Source organism: Enhydra lutris, unplaced genomic scaffold (assembly GCF_002288905.1).
Source record: "Enhydra lutris kenyoni isolate GAN:26980312 unplaced genomic scaffold, ASM228890v2 scaffoldscaffold13, whole genome shotgun sequence".
Taxonomy (NCBI): domain Eukaryota; kingdom Metazoa; phylum Chordata; class Mammalia; order Carnivora; family Mustelidae; genus Enhydra; species Enhydra lutris.
Window position 1 is genome coordinate 39,498,100 of NW_019154097.1, and position 19,559 is coordinate 39,517,658.

Genomic DNA, 19,559 nt, shown 5'->3' on the forward strand with positions numbered 1-19,559 from the left:
TGGAGAGGGGAGTCTAATGGTCCCTCCCCCAGAGGCATGGCTTAGGGCCTCTCCACACCCCCAGGTCTCCAGCCAGCAGAATCAGGCCCCGAAATATGGTTGACTATGCGTGAAGTCTCGTGCACGCGCGTGGGCACACACACACACACAAACTGCCAGGACACATTTGGTCATGTTAAAAGACATGCCAGGCAGCTGCAGTGACACGAACCCCACGAACCTCTGTGAACTCATCTCCCTGCGGCCCACGTCCAGCGACCCCTCCAAACACACCTGCGCGCACACGCACGCTCGCGCCCAGCCCCCCCTCGCGTGCTCTGTTAAATGCTCGCACCAACGCAGGCGCACACTCTGGCGCGGGAGGCGCCCCTCCGTATTGGGAAGCGGGGGCGGCGGGAGGAGCAGGAGACGCCGGCCCCGCTCGCGGCTCCGCAGCTGCCGCGGTCGCCGCAGCGCCGGGACCAGGACCAGGACCAGCGAAGCCCGCGGAGGAGCCGCGGCTGCGGCGTCTTCTCCGCGCCGGGCGCCTGGAGCAGCGCCGGGACCCGCTTCAGCACCGCGGACAGCGCCAGCCGCTCCGCCCAGCGTGGGACCCACGCGCGCCCGGCACCCGGCCCCGCGGCCGCCGGCTCGGTGGCCCTCTTCCCTCCCGCAGACCCCGGGGCACTACGGCTCCGCGGGAAGACGTGGCGTCGTCCCCAGCCCGCGGGACCGGGCGCGCGCAGGACGGCCGGGACACCCCGCTGGGGATGCACACAGGGCCCCGTGTTCGCGCTGCCCAGAGCTAGGGCTCTCCCCGGAGCCCATGAGCACCATGCGTCTGCTGACACTCGCCCTGCTTTTCTCCTGCTCCTTCGCCCGCGCCGCCTGCGACCCCAAGATCGTCAACATTGGAGCTGTGCTGAGCACGCGGAAGCACGAGCAGATGTTCCGTGAGGCCGTGAACCAGGCCAACAAGCGGCATGGCTCCTGGAAGATCCAACTCAATGCCACCTCTGTCACCCACAAGCCCAACGCCATCCAGATGGCCCTGTCGGTGTGCGAGGACCTCATCTCCAGCCAGGTGCCCACCATCCCCCACCAGGGCTCCCCCCCAACCCCGCTTACCCCTCCCCCCACACCTTCCCACCTTCCTCCCTCCTCCCCCCTCCATCCCTCCTACTGTCCCAGTTTCATCCCACTCTTTCCTAGCCCTCTTAAGAGAGGACCCCTATGCCAGCTGGCTCCTGCTGGAAAGGGCTGGTCTCACTAGCAGCCAAACACCAGTGCCCCATCTTGCTCCCCGCCCCCCCCCACTGGTCACCTGCTACGTTGGTCAGTCCTCACAAGGTTCCAGGGCTCCAGGACTCCAGGTCCTGAGCCCTGTGTGCAGATGTGAGGCAAGAATTTCATGGTTTGTTTCATCACTGTGTCTGTGAGGGGTGGGTGTCCTGGGCTTATGGGCAGAAGTGCTCTCCCAGCCACAAGCACGCACTATGCGCAAGTCTTTAAGGAGGACGGGGCCTGGGGCCATCTTTGTCTCTGCTTCTAGACCTCCTTCCCTTCCTCTCCCCTTCCCCCACCCATGGGTTTGACTGAGATGGGAAATGGCCCAGGTGTTGAAGCAGGGTGTTCTGGAGGGTGGGAGTGGGGACTGTGCTTGTGGGAGGTGTCAGGGCACAGCGGGGGAGCTGCTGACAGCCAGCGCTGCGGGGGAGGACATGACTCCTAGGATTTTGCCTGTCGGAGCTGTCCGCCCCTGTGCCGTGCTGCCTGCTGAATCCCAGTGAATCCACGGGAGCACTGCAATGCAGCCTTTATGTAAGCGCCAGGCTGACGCTGGGCCGAACGAGCGCTCACCTGACAGACACCCCACATCTGTGGGCATCGGCGGGCAGGCACACTCACAGGTGCACGCATTCACGCCTGTGCTCGTGCACACAGACGCTTAGACTTGCACTAGCACACGCTCACGTACATCGGCATCACAGTGGACTGCACACGCTCACTCACACCCACCCGCCCAACACACAGGCACACCCACGGACACCCACACTCTGGGGCCACACAGTGCTCAGCACACCCAGGTGCACATGCTCACACACAGATGCCATCATGCACACGCATACACACACGCGCGGACATGTTGGGTGTACGTTTACACACACATGTAGTCCAGCACATACCTGTGAACATCTGCCTGGTCAGACGCCCACGCAGACACAGACTGGGCACTTTTGGGTGCAGACTGGAGGTGAGGGCCCGGGGAGGAAGCGCCAGTCCAGACAGCTCCCGCTGCAGAGGCTAGGGGCTGAGCTTTCTCAGGGATCTCCCCCTCCCCACCTCGCAAGCCACCTCCCTGCTCCCAGCCCCGAGCAGTAGAGATAGGACTGGGGGAAGCCTTTGCGGCCAGCAGCTTAGGTCACGTGTCCCATCTGGGATGAGGGAGAAACGTGAAGAAGTGGAGTTAGAGAATCCAGGCAGAGCCCTTTCTGGGGACCCCTCCTCCCACTCCCAGTTACCCTGTCTGTGAGCATTGTTCCCTCAGAGAACAGCCAGTGCCAGGAGCAAAGGTGAGGGCAGCAGCTGCCCCTCCGTGAGCACACCCGAAGGGCAAGGGCTCTGCTAGCGTGGCAGTGCAGGAAGAGGTAGGCCCTGGGGCTGTGATGGGAAGGCGGAGTTGGGACAGACACGGGTCCTTCTAATGTGAGGCCGGCAGGAAATTGCCAAACCCTTGGCTCCAGCCACCCCCCTTCCCCTGCCTTGGAGGACTGAGCCACTGGCTTCAAACCTGCCCGCAGGAGCTGGCCGTGGCCTGGGCAGGAAGGCTAGGCTGCACCCCTACCCCGGCACCTCCCTTCCCTTCCTTGAGGATTAGTCGGTGCTCAAAGTCAGGACTGGGTCTTGTTCAAACCAGGCTGAGCTCAGCCGGGCCCTGGAAGAAACTGCAAAAGGACTGAGGGCTCCGCGGCTCCTTGCCCGGCTTCTCCCGACAGAGCCCAGTCTACAGCACTAGACAGAGACGTTCCAGGGCAGCTCTCCGTTTCGGGAGCCCTGGCCTCCGCACCCAGGAGGAGGGACAGTGCGTGGCACGGGTGAGCTGGTCAACATGCGGCAGGACCGACCACTCTAGCCACCCCATGGGGCAATGTGCGGCTCCAGGGACATCCCAAGAACAGTCTTTGTCCTTCCTCTCAAGGTCTGAATACACACCCCAAGGCAATCCCTCCAGTGAAAGGAGGTGAAGGCAGGCCCCACCAGGGAAAGTACGGGGAGGTCCATCATCCCCTTGTGTGTCCTGTCTGCTCCCTGGAGTCTTGCTCTGCCTCTGCCTCAGCCTTCAGTCGTCCTCCTCTTTGAGGGTGGTTACAGGGTCTTGTCCCCCTGCCGGGGGTGCGTGCCCCTTGGGCAGCACGTACGCACACACAAGGCCCCTGGACTTCCCCAACCTGGCCTGCTGAGTTCAGCCTCTGCTGCTCCTGGGCAGCCAGCTCCAGGGCAGTGCCCATCCCACCTTCACCCCCACCTTGAGCTGACACTGTCCCCTGTGTCCACAGGTCTACGCCATCCTAGTTAGCCACCCACCTACCCCCAACGACCACTTCACTCCCACCCCCGTCTCCTACACAGCCGGCTTCTACCGCATCCCCGTCCTGGGGCTGACCACCCGTATGTCCATCTACTCAGACAAGGTAAGCCTGACCACTCCATGGGGACCCAGCTGGCTCTGTTCCTGTGTTCAGACCCAGTGGCTGAGTGCTGCCGCCCAGGGCCACTGGCAGCTGCCCTGGGAAGGGGGGCAGGGTGGAGGCACGGACGTGCTCAGACCATGGGCTCTGGGCTCGAGGAGCAGCAGGATGAGACGAGAGCTCATGCACTCACGCATGTTCACACACTCACACGCATACACAGAGCCGAAGACACACGCATGCACACTGATGCGCATTCTCCTAGCAGGCGAACTCGGACTCCCACAGATGCACAGCTACAAACACACCCCTACCTCCACACGAAGCCTGCGTGCACACAAACACATTCCCGGGAACGCTCAGTTGCTCTTACACACGCCCACACACACGCACACTCACACACACTCACAGCATGCACTCTTACATACCTTCACATCAGGTTCCGGCGCACACGCACGTTCCCGGGAAAGCTTGGGTGCTCTTACACATGCTCACACGTGCACACACACCCTACAGTCACAGTGACACTAATGTGTTCACCCTCCCATACTCATGTTCCATCACACACACACACACACACACACACACACACTCATAAGCACAGCCGTGCACTTATACTCATGCCCACACACGGACACACACTCCCTTTGGCAGGTGACAGGCACCAATAACGAGCCCTTGGAAGCAGCAGAGGTCCCCGCAGGCTGGGAGAAGGGACAGACGGGTGGATTTTGGAGAGCTGGAGGGGGCGCTGCCAGGGGAGGAAAAGCCTGGCAGGGGTGTACCACACAGCCATGAGGTTGTGGGTCCCAGCCCTTCCCGCTGCAGGGCACAGGTGGGAAGGATGTCCACATGGGTGCAGGGTGACAGAGGATGCCGCTCATGGCAGGAGAGGCTAGTCTGGGGTCTGCAGGTCCCGGGGCGGCCAGCATCACCACTCAGCAGCATATAGGACACTTGTGGTCCTCAGGGGGGAATGGGGGTCTGGCTGGAGCCATCCAGCCCTGGAGCAGCAGCTGGAAGAGTCAAGAGGTCACCGATTTGGTATCCCATAGAGGCGGGGAACTCGTTCTAGGTCACACAGCTCTCCCACAGCGTCTGTCCATGGTCTGGGCACAAGAGCTGGGGAAGCCGAGAGCCACCAAGAGGCTGGGAGGGCCCCAAAGCCTCCTCCAGACCTTGGGCTCCCTGCAGACAGATCAGGAAGGATCAGACGAGGCGCCATGTGCTGGGGGCTTCCCGGTCTCCCATCCTCTCCAAGTTCATCTTGCCAGGAGCTCACAGTTCTAGATAAAGCTTCCTAAGGCATGGAGGTCATCCCAGCTGGGGCCAGGGAGGTCTGGGGAGGTCAAGGATGGGTCTGTCCAGAGGCAAGGGAAAGTAAGCCCAGAGCCAAAGTTTCTCCAGGAGGCCCCCAGGGGAAGACACCCTCCTCAAGAGCCTCAAGCCTCCCGGTTGGAGGCCGGAGCAGCAGCCCCTTCCTGAGGCTCTGGAAGCCCCAGCATGTAGCTGAGGCGTCCAGACTGTTCTAGTGCACTTAGCCTTTGGCTGAAGACAAGTGGGGATCCTGTCCTGTGCCCTCCAACCTCCTTAGCTCTCTGACACCAGACCCCTCATATGCAAGAGGAAGGAACTGTGCTCTGCCCAGGAAAGCGGCTGGGAGGAGGCGCCCTGTGCCAGGGCAGAACCGTAGCCCAGATTCAGATTGCAGCCCAAGTCCCTGGTCCAGCGTGAGGTCAAACCTAATGACCTAACCTCACAAGTCCGCCCTGGCCCCACTCATGGTCCCAATCCACTGCCAGTCTGTGCCCAGCACACAGATTGCAAAGGCCTGGGTCAGAGCCAGCCCAAGACCCTGACTACAACCCCCTTGCTGCCGCACTGACAAGTGGGTGAGGGCTAGAGGCAAAGGGGCCTTCTTGTGCTCAGGTTCCAAGGCACTGCCCCCAGGCCACAAAGAGGGAGCAGGTGGGAAAATGATGTGGTCATCTCAGATGACCACAAGATCAGCATGGGACTAGCGTTTCCTGGGTAGACATGGAGGAGCAAGACCGAGGAGGGCAGAGCCTGCTGTGCGCTCCTGTCCCATCGTGCCCTGTGCTGGCTGTTTCAGGGACATACAGAGTAGGGAGCGTCAGCAGGCAACCACCTCTGGACTTGCAGACAAGAAGTAGTTAGCCCCAAATCAAGACTTCTGGCAAACACTACGGTTCTGCGGATTTGGGAAGGAGCCCCGTGAAGCCCCAGTGGGGATCTCTGAGAGGGGGAGGCCGCCAGGGAGCAGGGGAGCTCAGCCCAGGGACAGTCCCCAGGACCTCATGTCTGTCCCGGAGCTGCTGGGCAGACTGAGGAGCTGCGGTTTCTCAGACCCGAGGGCGTGGGGGGAGGCAGCAGTGGGGGCGGGGTCCCTGACTCTGACAGGTGTCCCGGGTGCTGTGAGGGTAGAGCTAGGAGGAGGCAGGATCCCCGGGGTGTGGGGTCTGCTTGGTGGGGAGAGCGCCCCCCACCCTGCGCGCTCCCCTCCCCCGCCGCGCGGCCCCTCAGCCCCGCCCCCCGTCCCGCAGAGCCCCTCAGCCCCGCCCCTGTCCCCGCAGAGCATCCACCTGAGCTTTCTCCGCACCGTGCCGCCCTACTCCCACCAGTCCAGCGTGTGGTTCGAGATGATGCGCGTGTACAGCTGGAACCACGTCATCCTCCTGGTCAGCGACGACCACGAGGGCAGGGCCGCGCAGAAGCGCCTGGAGACGCTGCTGGAGGAGCGCGAGTCCAAGGTGAGCCCGGGCGGCGGGCGGGCGGCGCAGCAGGAGCCGCCGAGGCGCCGCGGCGGCAGGAGCAGGAGCCGCCGGCCTGTGTCTGTGGCCCGTGTGTGACACCCTCTCTTTCCATCGTGCATGGTCAGCACCACCACGTCTGGCGAGCGCCCGCCCCGGCCTGTTCTCGGCTCATTTCACTCGCTTTGCCATTAGTCCGAATCTCCTTCGTGTCAGTCCCTGCGGGGCGAGGGCAGGACCACCTGGAGCTCCGCAAACACCCCACCCCGCCCGCCGCCGCACCCCTCCGCACGGGGCTGCGGGGCCCACCCCCCACAAAGTCCCCCGGCGCCGCCCGGTGTGGCCCCGCCCCCCTCCCCCGCGCAGTCCCCCGGTGCCGCCCCGCGTGGCCCCGCCCCCTACCCGCCCCTCTCCCCCCTCCCAGTCCCATTGGCCTTAGGGCCGCAGCAATCGTGCCCCTCCCCCAAAGGAGCCCGTACTCTCCCTCCCTGCATTCCACGACCTCCCCTCCCCGGCCACCCTACCCCCTCAGCCGCCCATTGTCCTCACCAGAGCTCCTTCACGGACATCTGCCGCCCCCTCCCCTCGGCCTGGGCTCTCCCCCCTTCAGGCCTCCACTCCCCCCCACTGAGCCCCGAGGCTGTCGCCCCCCCCACTCCCCTCGTGAGGCTGGGATCCCTCCCGGCTCTGGATACACTCAGCAACAGCCCCAGCCCGGCTCCCACTCCGGGGGAGCGCAGAGAGAGCAGAGGGGCAATTTATGGGGGGTCCAGGTGACCCCTGGCCCCTTCCTTGCCCGCCCCCATGGCCAGCTTGAGGAGGCCCAGGGTCCCGCCTTCACGTAGGCCGGAGCCCTGAGCGCTCAACCCCAGGGCCATGCACGGCCCTCAGTTAGTACGGCGGGGCGGGGGGAGTGGGGGAGGCCTAGGCTGCGGCGGGCGGGGAGGCCAGACCGAGGGGCTGGCGGGGAGCATGTTCTGTCTGTGAAGTCAGAGCTGGCTTCAACCAACTTAGTGCCAACCCCAGGCCCCCATAGGCCCCTGAAGGGAGTAGAGGGCACAGGCTGGGGTGGGTGAAGCCAGAGGGCAGACTCAGAGGGTCCTGGGGGGGCCCCGCGGGGGGGGGGGGGGATGGGCGGGGCCTAAAGGGGGGGGCGGGCGCCCCGGGCCAAGGGCCCCCCCCCCCCCCGCGCCTCCCAAGACACCATCTCCCAGTGCCTGGCACGCTGAGCCCCTCCTGCCAGCCCACCGGTGGCTGCACACACTCACTCACACGCTTACCAGCCATGCCCATGCGCACCCACCCATGTGCACTCGTGCTCACAGGGGTGTGCCATTCCCAAGACGATCCCCTCACACTTCACACCCTCCCCAGCCAGAGACTGCACCTGGACATGCACACAGGCCTGGAGCCCACGGACACACTCACCCACCAACTCACACATGGGCCCACACATGCCCCGGCTCACACATGCACACCCACACCCACACCCACACATGTGCCTGCATACGCGCCCACACACATGCTTGCACATGCTGACACACATGCCCGCATACACGTCTCCCTGCACACACACGTGCCCACACAAGGCCTGCACACGTGCCCCCCCACACAAGGCCTACACACATACTCGCACACCCGCATCCCCATGTACACACACACCTACACACGTGCCCACACATGCACACACACACACTGACACACATGCCTGCACACACATGTCCCTGCACACACGTGCACACACCCACACACAGGCCTACACACGTGCTCACACACCTGTGTTCCCATGCACACGCACCTACACACGTGCCCACACATGCACGCACATACTTATACACGTGCCCACAAACACATGCTTGCACATGTGCCCTCAATGCACACATGTGCCTACACACGTGCTCTCACACACGTCTCCACACACACATGCATACACACACCTACGCACGTGCCTGCACACACGCCTGCACACATGCCTATGTACGTGCCGCCGCACATGCACGCGCACACGAGTGTGCGGATGGCACTGGCCCTCATTTTCCCACCAAAAGCTTGTGTAGACTAACTTTCACACAGATGCCCACAGATGCATACCACCCTGTGCGCACAGGTGCACACACACACACACACACAACCCTGTCACACTCGCTCTCCCGTGCACATGTGGGCCGACAGGTGTACACACGCCCGTCAGTGAGAACAGGCACCCGGGCCTCTAGGGGAGACAGAGGCCAGGAGGCCAAGAGGGGAGGGACCAAGGGGACAGACTGTGAGGGAGGCACTGCTCACCCCCATGCAGCACTGCCTGGGGCTGGCCTGGCACTGCTGGGACCACAAGGCAGGTGCATGGCAGGGGCTGGGGGGGCGGCACGTGGGGCCCCAGAGGGACATGTTGGTATTGGACAGACAGGGTGCCCTTCCTCCCAAGTGTGACCTTTTCTGAGAGCACAGCTCCGCGGCCGGGAGCCCCAGCGGCCCGGCCCCCCGCCCCCAGTGCCCCGGCCCCCCAACCCCGCCCGGGCCGCGGTGTTTGCGAGCTCCAGGTACGTGCCCGTCTGCACACGCGCCGAGGAGGTGGTGTGGTTGCTTTAGCGCCGTCATTTTCAACCGTTTATAATCTTCTTCTGTGTCTGCATATTTTCTCTGTGCACATTATTCATCAGAGTAAAAAAAGGAACTATGAAAACCTCGACCAACTGTCCTATGACAACAAGCGCGGACCCAAGGTATATATGCATGGACGTGCACGCCACCCACCGACTAGGGAGCCCTGGCCTCCGGCGCCTCGGCCACGGGGCCACTGTCGGCCCAGCTGCGCCGCGCCGCGGGCCTGAGCCTTGAGGAGAGTGAGGTCGTGAGGCAGGCAGCCACAGGCAGGACAGGGCAGAAGCAGGCCGCCTGGGTGCCCGCGGCCTGCCCACCGCGGCCTCAGCCCGGGCCTGCCCCGAGAAGCAGGCACGGCCGGCCGCAGGAGGAGCTGCTCTCCGGGAAGTGCATGCGAATCTCCGGGACCCCCAGGGCTTCCTCGAGGAACCCAGGAGGGCGCCTGCCCACCCAGCCGCCCGCCTGCCCCTGTCGGTCCAGCTGCTCCCGCAGGGGCCTGCAGGGTCGGCCGAGAGGACCTCCCGTGGTTTTGGAAAAGTCGGCCCTATCTCTGCTCCCGGTTGCATTCCAAAACTCTTTTCTGTTTCTGTCCGCTGCACGCATCCTGAGTCTCGCCCACCTCCACTTGCATGCTCAGTGCAAAAGTGAGGACAGGAGAGCGCTGGCGCGAGTGCAGGAGAGCGCGCAGGCTGAAGAAGGACAGCACTCGAGGCCAGGCCAGGCCAGGCAGGAGCCGGGCAGGCAGGTGCACAGTGCGGGCGACAGGTGCGGGCCGCGGCGGCCCTAGCTAAGCTGTCTCTGGGCTCCTAGCAGCTACAGCCCGCCTCTCGCCCCTGAGGCACTAGGCCCTGCCCCAACCACCTGCTGACACTCCCGCTCACACCGCAGGCAGAGAAGGTGCTGCAGTTCGACCCGGGGACCAAGAACGTGACGGCCCTGCTGATGGAGGCACGGGAGCTGGAGGCCCGGGTCATCATCCTCTCCGCCAGGTGAGGCTGGGCTGGGCCCCGCCCACTACTTCACCCAGGCCTGGCCCTGGCCAGGGGCACTGTGGGGCTGATGCTGAGTTTCAGCTTCCCGAGTGCCATGGCCGAGGAGAGCCCCCCCGCGCCCCTCCCCCACGTACACCTGGAGACCCAGTCGATGCAATGCCCTCTACTTGTCCATCCTTTCTCTCTCCGGTCACCTGTTGCTGCTTGCTCTGAGATGGGAGATGGACGAGTCCCTGCTCTCGGAACACAAACATGGTCCAAGGGGAGAGAGATGACCCAGGACTCTGGGAGCTGGGCTCAGAGGCAAACGCCGGGGAAGGGCCATGTGGGTGTGCAGGTGAACCCAGGGGAGAAGGCCACAGCAGGGAGAGAGCCAGAGTCCTAGGACGGAAGGATTGGAGCGGCTGGAGTGGCAGTAGGAAAAGGGAACTGGTCAGGGACCTGTGGAAACCAGGCTGCAGCCGGCCAGAACCTGACCCCCAGGTTGACCTTGGAGATGAGACCCCAGCAAAAGTGTCTCTATCTGTAGATGGCTAAGTGCCCCCTGGGAAGGGGACATCCGGGCCCCTGGACTAGAAAAAGGAAGAGCCAGGAGGGCTTACAGGGACACACCACAGTCTGCCCTTTCCCAGAAGCACCACTAGACTCCCAATAGAGTGGAGAGAGAAATGGGGTCACCCGGCCCAGAGGAACATTCCCCAAATGCCGCTGTCCGCCAGGCCACAAGGAGGAAGCAGTCCTCTGAGTTGCAGCAGGTGTCCGTTCGGACATTCAGTCAACAAACCCCTGACACAGAGCCCGGTGCCCCACCTCCTGGTGCTAGGGTGGGGGGCGGGCAACGAAGGCTCCGTGGGCTAGACAGCAGGGAGTTCCATGCTTACCGCAGCTGGGAGCTCATCCCGTCTGCTCCTGGCTGACCCGTGCTCATGCCAACCATCCGACCCTGGGCACTGGGGGGAGGACTCCGGGAGAAAGGTGTAGGGACAGGCCCAGGCAAGGTCAGGGGGCTGCCCCATCCCTCCCAGGGCAAGCCCTGCCCAGAATGAGCCTACAGGGAGAGCCCCAGCAGATCCTCCCTTTTGGTTTCCCAATTGGCTTCTACCCCCTTATTCATCATGGGGTTTGAGAGAAGTTCAGGGGATTTGGCGGGATCAAAGGATGGGTGGGTGAGTGGGCCAGCAGACAGACAGATGGGCGAACGGACAGTCAGCTAACAACCAGCAGGCCCCTTCAATCAGGACAACTGACCCGAGGAGCTCATGCCAAACATAGATTTCCAGCTATTGGGCGCTTGTAAGAAGGGTGAGGTCACGTTGAACTAGACCACTCAGCCCTCCCCTTATCAGCGGAGTGGCTGCCAGGACACGGCCGGAAAGCCATGGGCAACAGCGGTCTGCAGACTCCCTGCCGCACCCAGGTCCCAGCAGCGGGCTGGCCACTTTCTCGGCTGTTTTCCTTGCTCTGTAATGTCCCATGCCACACCGCCAAGCCCCCGAGTGCGGGCTGGGAGGGGCCTGCCCTGCGTCGCCAGCCCCCAGGCTCAAGGACAGCTTTGGCAGGGGTGGACCCAGCGAAAGCTCCGTCTGGGGCAGGCCACGTGGTCCTGTGTGACAGCTGCACACACACCCTGCACACACGGAAACACACACACGGACTCTGCGTGTGCACCACATACACGATTGCACACGAGCACACACGCATCACATGCACACGACACACACACGCATCACACACATGCGGCACATACCTCACTTGCACGCGCGCGCACACGAGCACACACGCATCACATGCACACACATGCCCAAATAAACCTGCGCGCACGTGCCCAGAGGCACACAGCACACTCACACCACTCACACACACACTGCTTGTGTACACACCCACACAGTGCAAACACCATGTACACACACGCACAATACATGCCAAGCGTCCACACATGCGTACACATTGTACCGTACATATACGCACATGAGATATTCACACACACACACACACACACACACACACTATCCGTGCACATAGAGGCACAACATGGCATACACCACACACACTTCTACACAGACCAGTGCACACTTCTATACACGTGCACACACCCCATGCATATGTACATGCACGGCGCACGTGTGTAGTCACGCACACATACACACACCACATGCGCGCCACAGTCTGCGTGCACACACCTGCCCCACACGTGTACCGACATTGCCAGCAAGGCCGAGCACACACAGCAGCCGCACAGCCCCTCTTGGGTCCGCATGAGGCCCCTCCCTGGATGTTAAGACTGGAAGGGACCCTCCCCTCACAGCTGGCTCCTGGGAACAGAGGCGACAGAGGGCCCTGGGCTGCCCAGCGCGCCCAGGTCCCGGGGAGCCAGGGAGGCTAGTGGGCAGCATGCGCAGGTCTCCTTGGCCCTGGTGCTCCCCTGACACACTGGCTCCGCCTTCGTGAGGGCCATTGAGAGCACATTCTGGAGAGACCTCACAAGCCAGTCCTAATTTTTGAGCAATTTTCTACGGAGGGCAGAGAGTTCATCTCTCAAAGTTCATTCTTACCTTCCGGAGATCGTCTTTTCTGGGACTGACTGCTTCCCTCAGACAGTTGGATGGAATGATCAGGGTTTCGCCTACAGCTTTTTACCAGTGATTGCGATTCACACAGACACAAGCCCAGGCGTGCGCTCAGTCCGCTCAGCCAGATGTCGCAGACGTGAAGGTGTCGCGCAGACGGCTTCTCTGCCAGCTTCAGCGGCTGCCTGTGCGCCTGCAGACACAGCGCTGGCTTTGCTGGGCCGCCAGGCCGGAGGCTGTCCTTGGTCACGGGAGTGGTGCTGCCCGGGGCACCTCTCTGTGTGTGGCTTACATCTGACAGGAGCACGTCATGCAGAGTGAGCACGGAAGGTCTGCATTTCCTTGCTGGCTAACCCTTGAGAAAATTGGGAGCAGACCCCTTAGGGAGTCTAGAGCCGCCTCAGTTTCCAGGGTCAGTCATTGTGAAAATAACCCAGCACTCAGATGGTCTGCCCAACCCCTCTGGACCCTGCAGTAGCAAATGTCAGCTGTGTAGGCCCATCTGGGGCCGGTCCAGGCTGGCAGAGAAAGGAAGGTGGGAGCAGGGGCAGGAACCCCAGGGGCCCCCATAGCTCCACCAGACCCAGGATGCTTGTCCTGATGTCCCGACGAGGAGAGCCTACGAGGACCAGGTGCACAGGGAATCCCCTGTAAGGACACCCTGAGAGCTCAGGATCACATTTGCCTCCAAGGCCAGGCCCCGCCCTGCATCCTGCTGGCACCTGGCTCTGGGCAGCCTCCTGAGTGGGGGCAGTGGCTCTCGCTGCCCTGCGGGGGGCAGTTCCCGGGGTCCCGCCCCCATCTGACGAACCTGGAGCATGCCTGGCCCCTTGTCCTGCATGTGTGGGTGTGGGAAATCGGAGGGCGCACAGCTTGCTCAGGGGGGCGCAGGAGCATGGATTCTGGGGTGGCTGTCCACACACAGAACCCCAGGGAGAGCACTGATCATTAAATACGAGAGTCTGTAAAGTGTTCAGAGCAGGGCCTGGCACCTGGTGACTGGTGGGCAAGTGAGCAATCTGCAATGACCCCTGACCCTGCTCCCCAAGGCAGGAGGCCAGCAAGAGAGGCTGGAAACTCTGGGGGTCTGGGACCCACACCCCCTCCTCCCCACCCCCTCCCCTCCCCTTCCTGCTGTTGTGGGCGGGGTTGGGGGGGGTGTCTCCTGGCCCAGGTGTGGGCTGGCGATGCAGGCTGGTACCGGTCCCTCTGCACCATCACTGGACGCAAGGAGGCCTGGAGGTGGCGGTGGTGCTGGGCCTGTCACCTCTGCAGTGTCCCCAGGCCTATTTCCAGGCAAGGGCATAGCTGGGGGAGGGGCTGGGGGGTTGCCCAGACTCCAGAAGAGAACGTGCAAACTGAGAGCAGCCCCAGGCCCGGTGGGGAAAGGCTAGAGTCCTGGCCCGTCACCCCCCTCTGCCCCACAGCGAGGACGATGCTGCCACCGTGTACCGCGCAGCCGCGATGCTGAACATGACAGGCTCGGGGTACGTGTGGCTGGTGGGGGAGCGCGAGATCTCAGGGAACGCTCTGCGCTACGCCCCGGACGGTGAGTGCGGGTCCTCTCGGGGTCGGGTGGGCAGGGCGTCCCCACGGACTCTAAGCCCACCACACCGGCCCCAGGCATCATCGGACTGCAGCTCATCAATGGCAAGAACGAGTCCGCGCACATTAGCGACGCCGTGGGCGTGGTGGCCCAGGCAGTGCACGACCTGCTGGAGAAGGAGAACATCACCGACCCGCCCCGCGGCTGCGTGGGCAACACCAACATCTGGAAGACCGGGCCGCTCTTCAAGAGGTGGGCGGGGCCTCTTCCGGGGTGGGCGGGGCCTCTCCGGAGGCGGGAGCAGTTCTCTTGGGCAGGTGGTCCCCACGCGGACACCCGAGGGAGGCAGTCCTCTTTCTTTCTTTCTTTCTTTCTTTCTTTCTTTCTTTCTTTCTTTCTTTCTTTTGCCTTCGGCTCAGGTCATGATCCCAGGGTCCTGGGATCGAGTCCCGCATCGGGCTCTCTGCTCAGCAGGGAGCCTGCTTCCTCCTCTCTCTGCCTGCGTCTCTGCCTACTTGCGATCTCTGTCTGTCCAATAAATAAAATCTTAAAAAAAAAAAAAAGAACAGTCACCAGGAAAAACCATATTATGGACCAGAAGACAAGTCTCAGTGTGTTTGTGCTCTGGCCGCACTGAAATTACAGCAAAAATCGATACCAGGAAAATATCCAAATATTTGAAAATGAAATGACAGGCTCCCACATACGCAGTAAATCAAAGAAGAAATTGCGAGGGAAATGAGAATGGAAAAACGTCTAACTGAATGAAAATAAAAATAGCCTATCAAAATTTGGAGACTCTCTAGCAGTGCTTAGTGGAAACTTTGTAAAAATATTAAAGTCTTGATTCCTACTTCAGAGGACCTATGGACCTGCCCCTTTCCATTCTCAGTCAGCAGTACCACCATGGACAAGAACCTCATGGCCCATCCGCCTCCTCGTTCCGTGGCTGTCACCGACCCATGGGTGATCCCGTAATGTACTGGCTGGTCGCTAGTTCTCCACATAGCAGCCAAGGGATCCTTTCTAAAAAACAAGCTGAGGGGCGCCTGGGTGGCTCAGTGGGTTAAGCCTCTGCCTTTGGCTCAGGTCATGATCCCAGGGTCCTGGGATCCAGCCCCGAGTCGGGCTCCCTGCTCAGTGAGGAGCCTGCTTACCCCCTCCCCGCTCTGCCTGCCTCTCTGCCTACTTGTGATCTGTCTGTCAAATAAATAAAATCTTAAAAAAAAAAAAAAAACTGAGTTGTGTTACTCTCCTGATCTAATCTCTCCAATGGCATCTCAGCTCGCTTAAAGTAAGGCTGAAGGCTTCCTCATGGCCTACTCGGTCCCCCAGGATCTGGCCGATTGCCTGTCTGGCTCCCCACTGACTGGTGTCCCCCCCCCCCGCCATGTTTCCACCCCAGAGCCTTTGCACTTGCCATTCCCTATCCCAGGATCACTTTCCTCAGACAGTGGCCTCCATTCTCATCTCATTCAGACGTCTTCTCAGACATCTTTTAGGGGAGGAGTAACCTAGAAAAACAACCACTATTGACTAGTCATCTGTTGCTGCATAACGAATTATCCTAAAACTTGGCATCTGAAACTACAATAAACATTCATTGTTCCTTACAGTTTCTGTGGTCAGGGATTCTCGAGCAGCTGGACAGGGTAGTTCAGGCTCAAGATCTCCCGTGACATGACCGTCAGTAAGTTAACCAGGACCGTGGTCATGTGAACGCTCGGCTGGGGCCAGAGGGCCTTTGGAGTCTCCAAGTCGGGGCTGGCCATGGGCAGGAGGCTCCTGGCATGGGGTTACACTGCACGCTGGCATCTCCCAGGACTGCTGACTGTCCTCCCAGCATGCCAGTCAGCTGGCTTGCCCCGGAGCAGATGGCCAGAGACAGACAGTGCCAGATGGAAGCTCCCCTTTCTAACCCTAACCTCAGACGTCGCACACCATCCCTCCTGCCACATTCCATTCAGCAGGAAAGTCGTCAAGTCCAGTCCATAGTCAAGGGGAGAAGCATCGGGCCCCCTTGAAGGGATGCATATCAGCATGATCACAGACATGTGAAAACCAGCACATGGCACCATCACTCTCTACCTCCCCCTCTGATTTCTCCTCCTCCTCCTGCATCTCACGACCTAAGGTACCTGTCTAAGTCCTCCACTGTGGTACCCCTAGTCCTTGGGGCAGTGCCCAGAATGTAGCAGCTGCTCAGCAGACATCTGCTGCGTGAACTAAGTGCTCGGTCTCGTCCACAGTGGGGTCTGTGGGGGACTTAGTGATGTTGGGAAGGTGGTCTTTGGGGAAAGTGGGACTTGGCAAGTCAGAGAGGATGGGAACAGGGACAGGAGGGACCTTGTGGTGCCGGAGGCAGGCAGTAGAACCAGGTGGGTCAAGGTGGGCGAGGGGAAATCAGCACGAGAGCAAACAAGCTCGCATCACTGGTGTCTGAAGCAGGACTCTGTGAAGGTCCTCAGGCCTCCCCGGTCAGGGCACAGAGAGCCGGACTCCATCCGGTCCATGTCTGACAGCCGGTCCTGTTTCCCCAGTCCTAATGTGGAGGCAGGCCTTCACCGCGGGTGAACACCAGAGGCAGGCCCGTCCTCTGGGCTCTGAGTTGGCCATGGCCAAGGGGCCTGCAGAGCTTCTGCACCCTACCCCCTTGGCGTTATCGTCCTCCTCTCGGACGGGTCGCCTCTTGGCAGAATGTGTCCACAAGTGGCTCTTGACCCCAGTTCTCAGAGTGGCATCTGCAGAGAGGATGGAGATCCAGCTTCCGATCCAGCCGGAATCCCAGGCAAGAGCCTTGAGTGGTCTGCTTGGGTTTTGTGACCACCCCTCGGCCAGCCTGCCAATCGACTGAGGCTTAGGAGGACCGGGCCTGTGACTGACAGTGCCTTCTGGAGCATGGTTGGGGGGTTGGCAGTGGGGTGCAGCTCCCTCCACAGGAGCACCTCCCCAGGGGGAGGCCTGGAGGACACCCAGGCCTCCCTCTCCACCCAGGCCAGTGGCACCGCCCCAGGCCCCTGAGTCCTCCCGACAGAATTGGCTAAAGTGGATTCAGAGGGGTCCAAGTCCAGGCAGGTTCATCTGTCCTATCGGGGCACAGCAAGGCCCAGGCCCTCTATGGCTGCACCCCTCCCTTGGGAGAAGGCCACAGAGTAAAATGGAGGGCAGGTCCCAGGAGAGACACACTCAGGGGAGGGGGCCAACGTCTGGCGGGAGTCACAGCCTCCCCCCACCATCCCTGGATGCTTGGAAGGTGCACCAGGGGCTCAGGACAAAAGCAAGGGCATCGGCCACCTAGGGGAGGGGTGGTGTGCTGGCAGACTCACTCTCCACGGGGCAGAAGCAGCGCAGGTTTGCAGGCTTTGATGATGTCCTGGGCGCAGCTGCTTCCGCCGTAGCCAGCTTGAAGTTCCTAGCCTGTGAAACTAGCTCTTGGAGCTCTGAATATTTAGAAACTGCCCCTCCAGGGCTTGCAGGAGCTGCTGCAGCACCCACCTAGCGAATGGAGGGAGATGGGAGGGGCCAGGCTTTCGGGCTGCAGCCCCTGCTGAATTCTTTCCTTCCAAAGTGTTCTGGAGCTGTCTGGGCCACACGGAGCTGGCGGCCAGTCCTCATTCACCCACACAGCCTCCAAGCTCTGACCGGACACAGGCCACAGGCCACAGGCCACAGGCCACAGAAGTTTGGAGACCAGACATAGACCCTGTGGAGTGGGGCTGGCTCTGGACTCCCAAGCACCCACCAACAGATCCTTCTGCGAGCCCAGAGGGGAGTAAGCGTGTCTAAGATTGGTGCTCCTTCCACGGTGGACCTCAATCCTGGAGCGGGGTGGGGGGCCATGACAGGCTGCGGATCGGTTAGCCCCGCAGCAATGATTCCCTCACATTGAGAGAGAAGGGGTTGAGAAAGGAAGCATTCCAAGAGCCAAGCCCCTGCCTCTCAGAACCAGGGATGTCCCTGGGTGTCTGTGTTTCGCTCGGGGAAGGGGGGCGTCAGCCTGCTGGTGAGAACCACAGGGAGGCAGGGAAGGGCGTCTCCGCTTTCTACTGCTCAGAACATCACTTAGGTGTGGGGATGGCCCTGCTTTATCCCTATTGGGGGCTTTTCAGTTGGGTTTGCAGAATCCTCAGTTGCTATTGGAAACAGTGATGTCACTGGCAGGGGGCGGAGCTTCAGCCATCCTTTGAGTTAGGGAAGTGAAGCACTCTCCAGGGGTGTAGGGACAAAGAATTAGGATCCTGAGGGTGAGAGGGATGAGGGAGGTTCTGGAAAGGGGCAAGAGGAGTGGGGGCTGGGAGTGAATGAGGAGAGGTGGGGTGGGGGAAGAGTAGAAGCAGGGGTATGGGACATCTACCCTGGCACACACCTCACCAGAGCAAGCACTTTCTGATGTCTAACCTTGGTCATATCCACTACAAACACAACTCCCTCTGGCCTTGGCTTCTCCGTAACTGATTTGGGTCCAGACCCCCAGACTCTCCTGGAAGATCCAGGTCAACGTGGGGAGGCAGCCACTGTCACCCTTTCTATTCTTCTCAACCCTCTGGCGGGGGGGGAGGGTCCAAATCACATGGCCAGGCAGATGGGGTTTCTCCCTCATTTTGAGCCTTTTGGAGAGGGGAGTCTAATGGTCCCTCCCCCAGAGGCATGGCTTAGGGCCTCTCCACACCCCCAGGTCTCCAGCCAGCAGAATCAGGCCCCGAAATATGGTTGACTATGCGTGAAGTCTCGTGCACGCGCGTGGGCACACACACACACACAAACTGCCAGGACACATTTGGTCATGTTAAAAGACATGCCAGGCAGCTGCAGTGACACGAACCCCACGAACCTCTGTGAACTCATCTCCCTGCGGCCCACGTCCAGCGACCCCTCCAAACACACCTGCGCGCACACGCACGCTCGCGCCCAGCCCCCCCCTCGCGTGCTCTGTTAAATGCTCGCACCAACGCAGGCGCACACTCTGGCGCGGGAGGCGCCCCTCCGTATTGGGAAGCGGGGGCGGCGGGAGGAGCAGGAGACGCCGGCCCCGCTCGCGGCTCCGCAGCTGCCGCGGTCGCCGCAGCGCCGGGACCAGGACCAGGACCAGCGAAGCCCGCGGAGGAGCCGCGGCTGCGGCGTCTTCTCCGCGCCGGGCGCCTGGAGCAGCGCCGGGACCCGCTTCAGCACCGCGGACAGCGCCAGCCGCTCCGCCCAGCGTGGGACCCACGCGCGCCCGGCACCCGGCCCCGCGGCCGCCGGCTCGGTGGCCCTCTTCCCTCCCGCAGACCCCGGGGCACTACGGCTCCGCGGGAAGACGTGGCGTCGTCCCCAGCCCGCGGGACCGGGCGCGCGCAGGACGGCCGGGACACCCCGCTGGGGATGCACACAGGGCCCCGTGTTCGCGCTGCCCAGAGCTAGGGCTCTCCCCGGAG

General features: G+C 61.9%; 1 protein-coding gene across 1 annotated transcript; it reads left to right on the forward strand.

The window, feature by feature from the left end:
• Window positions 1-805: 805 nt before the first annotated feature.
• Window positions 806-19,545, forward strand: LOC111145480 (glutamate receptor ionotropic, NMDA 1-like). The gene is made up of 10 exons (XM_022500376.1): window positions 806-1,063; window positions 3,537-3,671; window positions 6,263-6,439; window positions 9,100-9,162; window positions 9,929-10,029; window positions 14,027-14,148; window positions 14,223-14,397; window positions 15,042-15,111; window positions 19,100-19,341; window positions 19,413-19,545. Exons 1-10 carry the CDS (start codon window positions 806-808, stop codon window positions 19,543-19,545), a joined length of 1,476 nt encoding a protein of 491 aa, XP_022356084.1.
• Window positions 19,546-19,559: the final 14 nt, after the last annotated feature.

Bases quoted from the DNA above. Each gene is read 5' to 3' on its own strand.
- LOC111145480 (XM_022500376.1), top strand. From the start codon at position 806: ATGAGCACCATGCGTCTGCTGACACTCGCCCTGCTTTTCTCCTGCTCC. The intron at 1,064-3,536 runs GTGCCCACCATC...CTGTGTCCACAG, and splicing joins AGGACCTCATCTCCAGCCAG to GTCTACGCCATCCTAGTTAG. The intron at 10,030-14,026 runs GTGAGGCTGGGC...TCTGCCCCACAG, and splicing joins GTCATCATCCTCTCCGCCAG to CGAGGACGATGCTGCCACCG.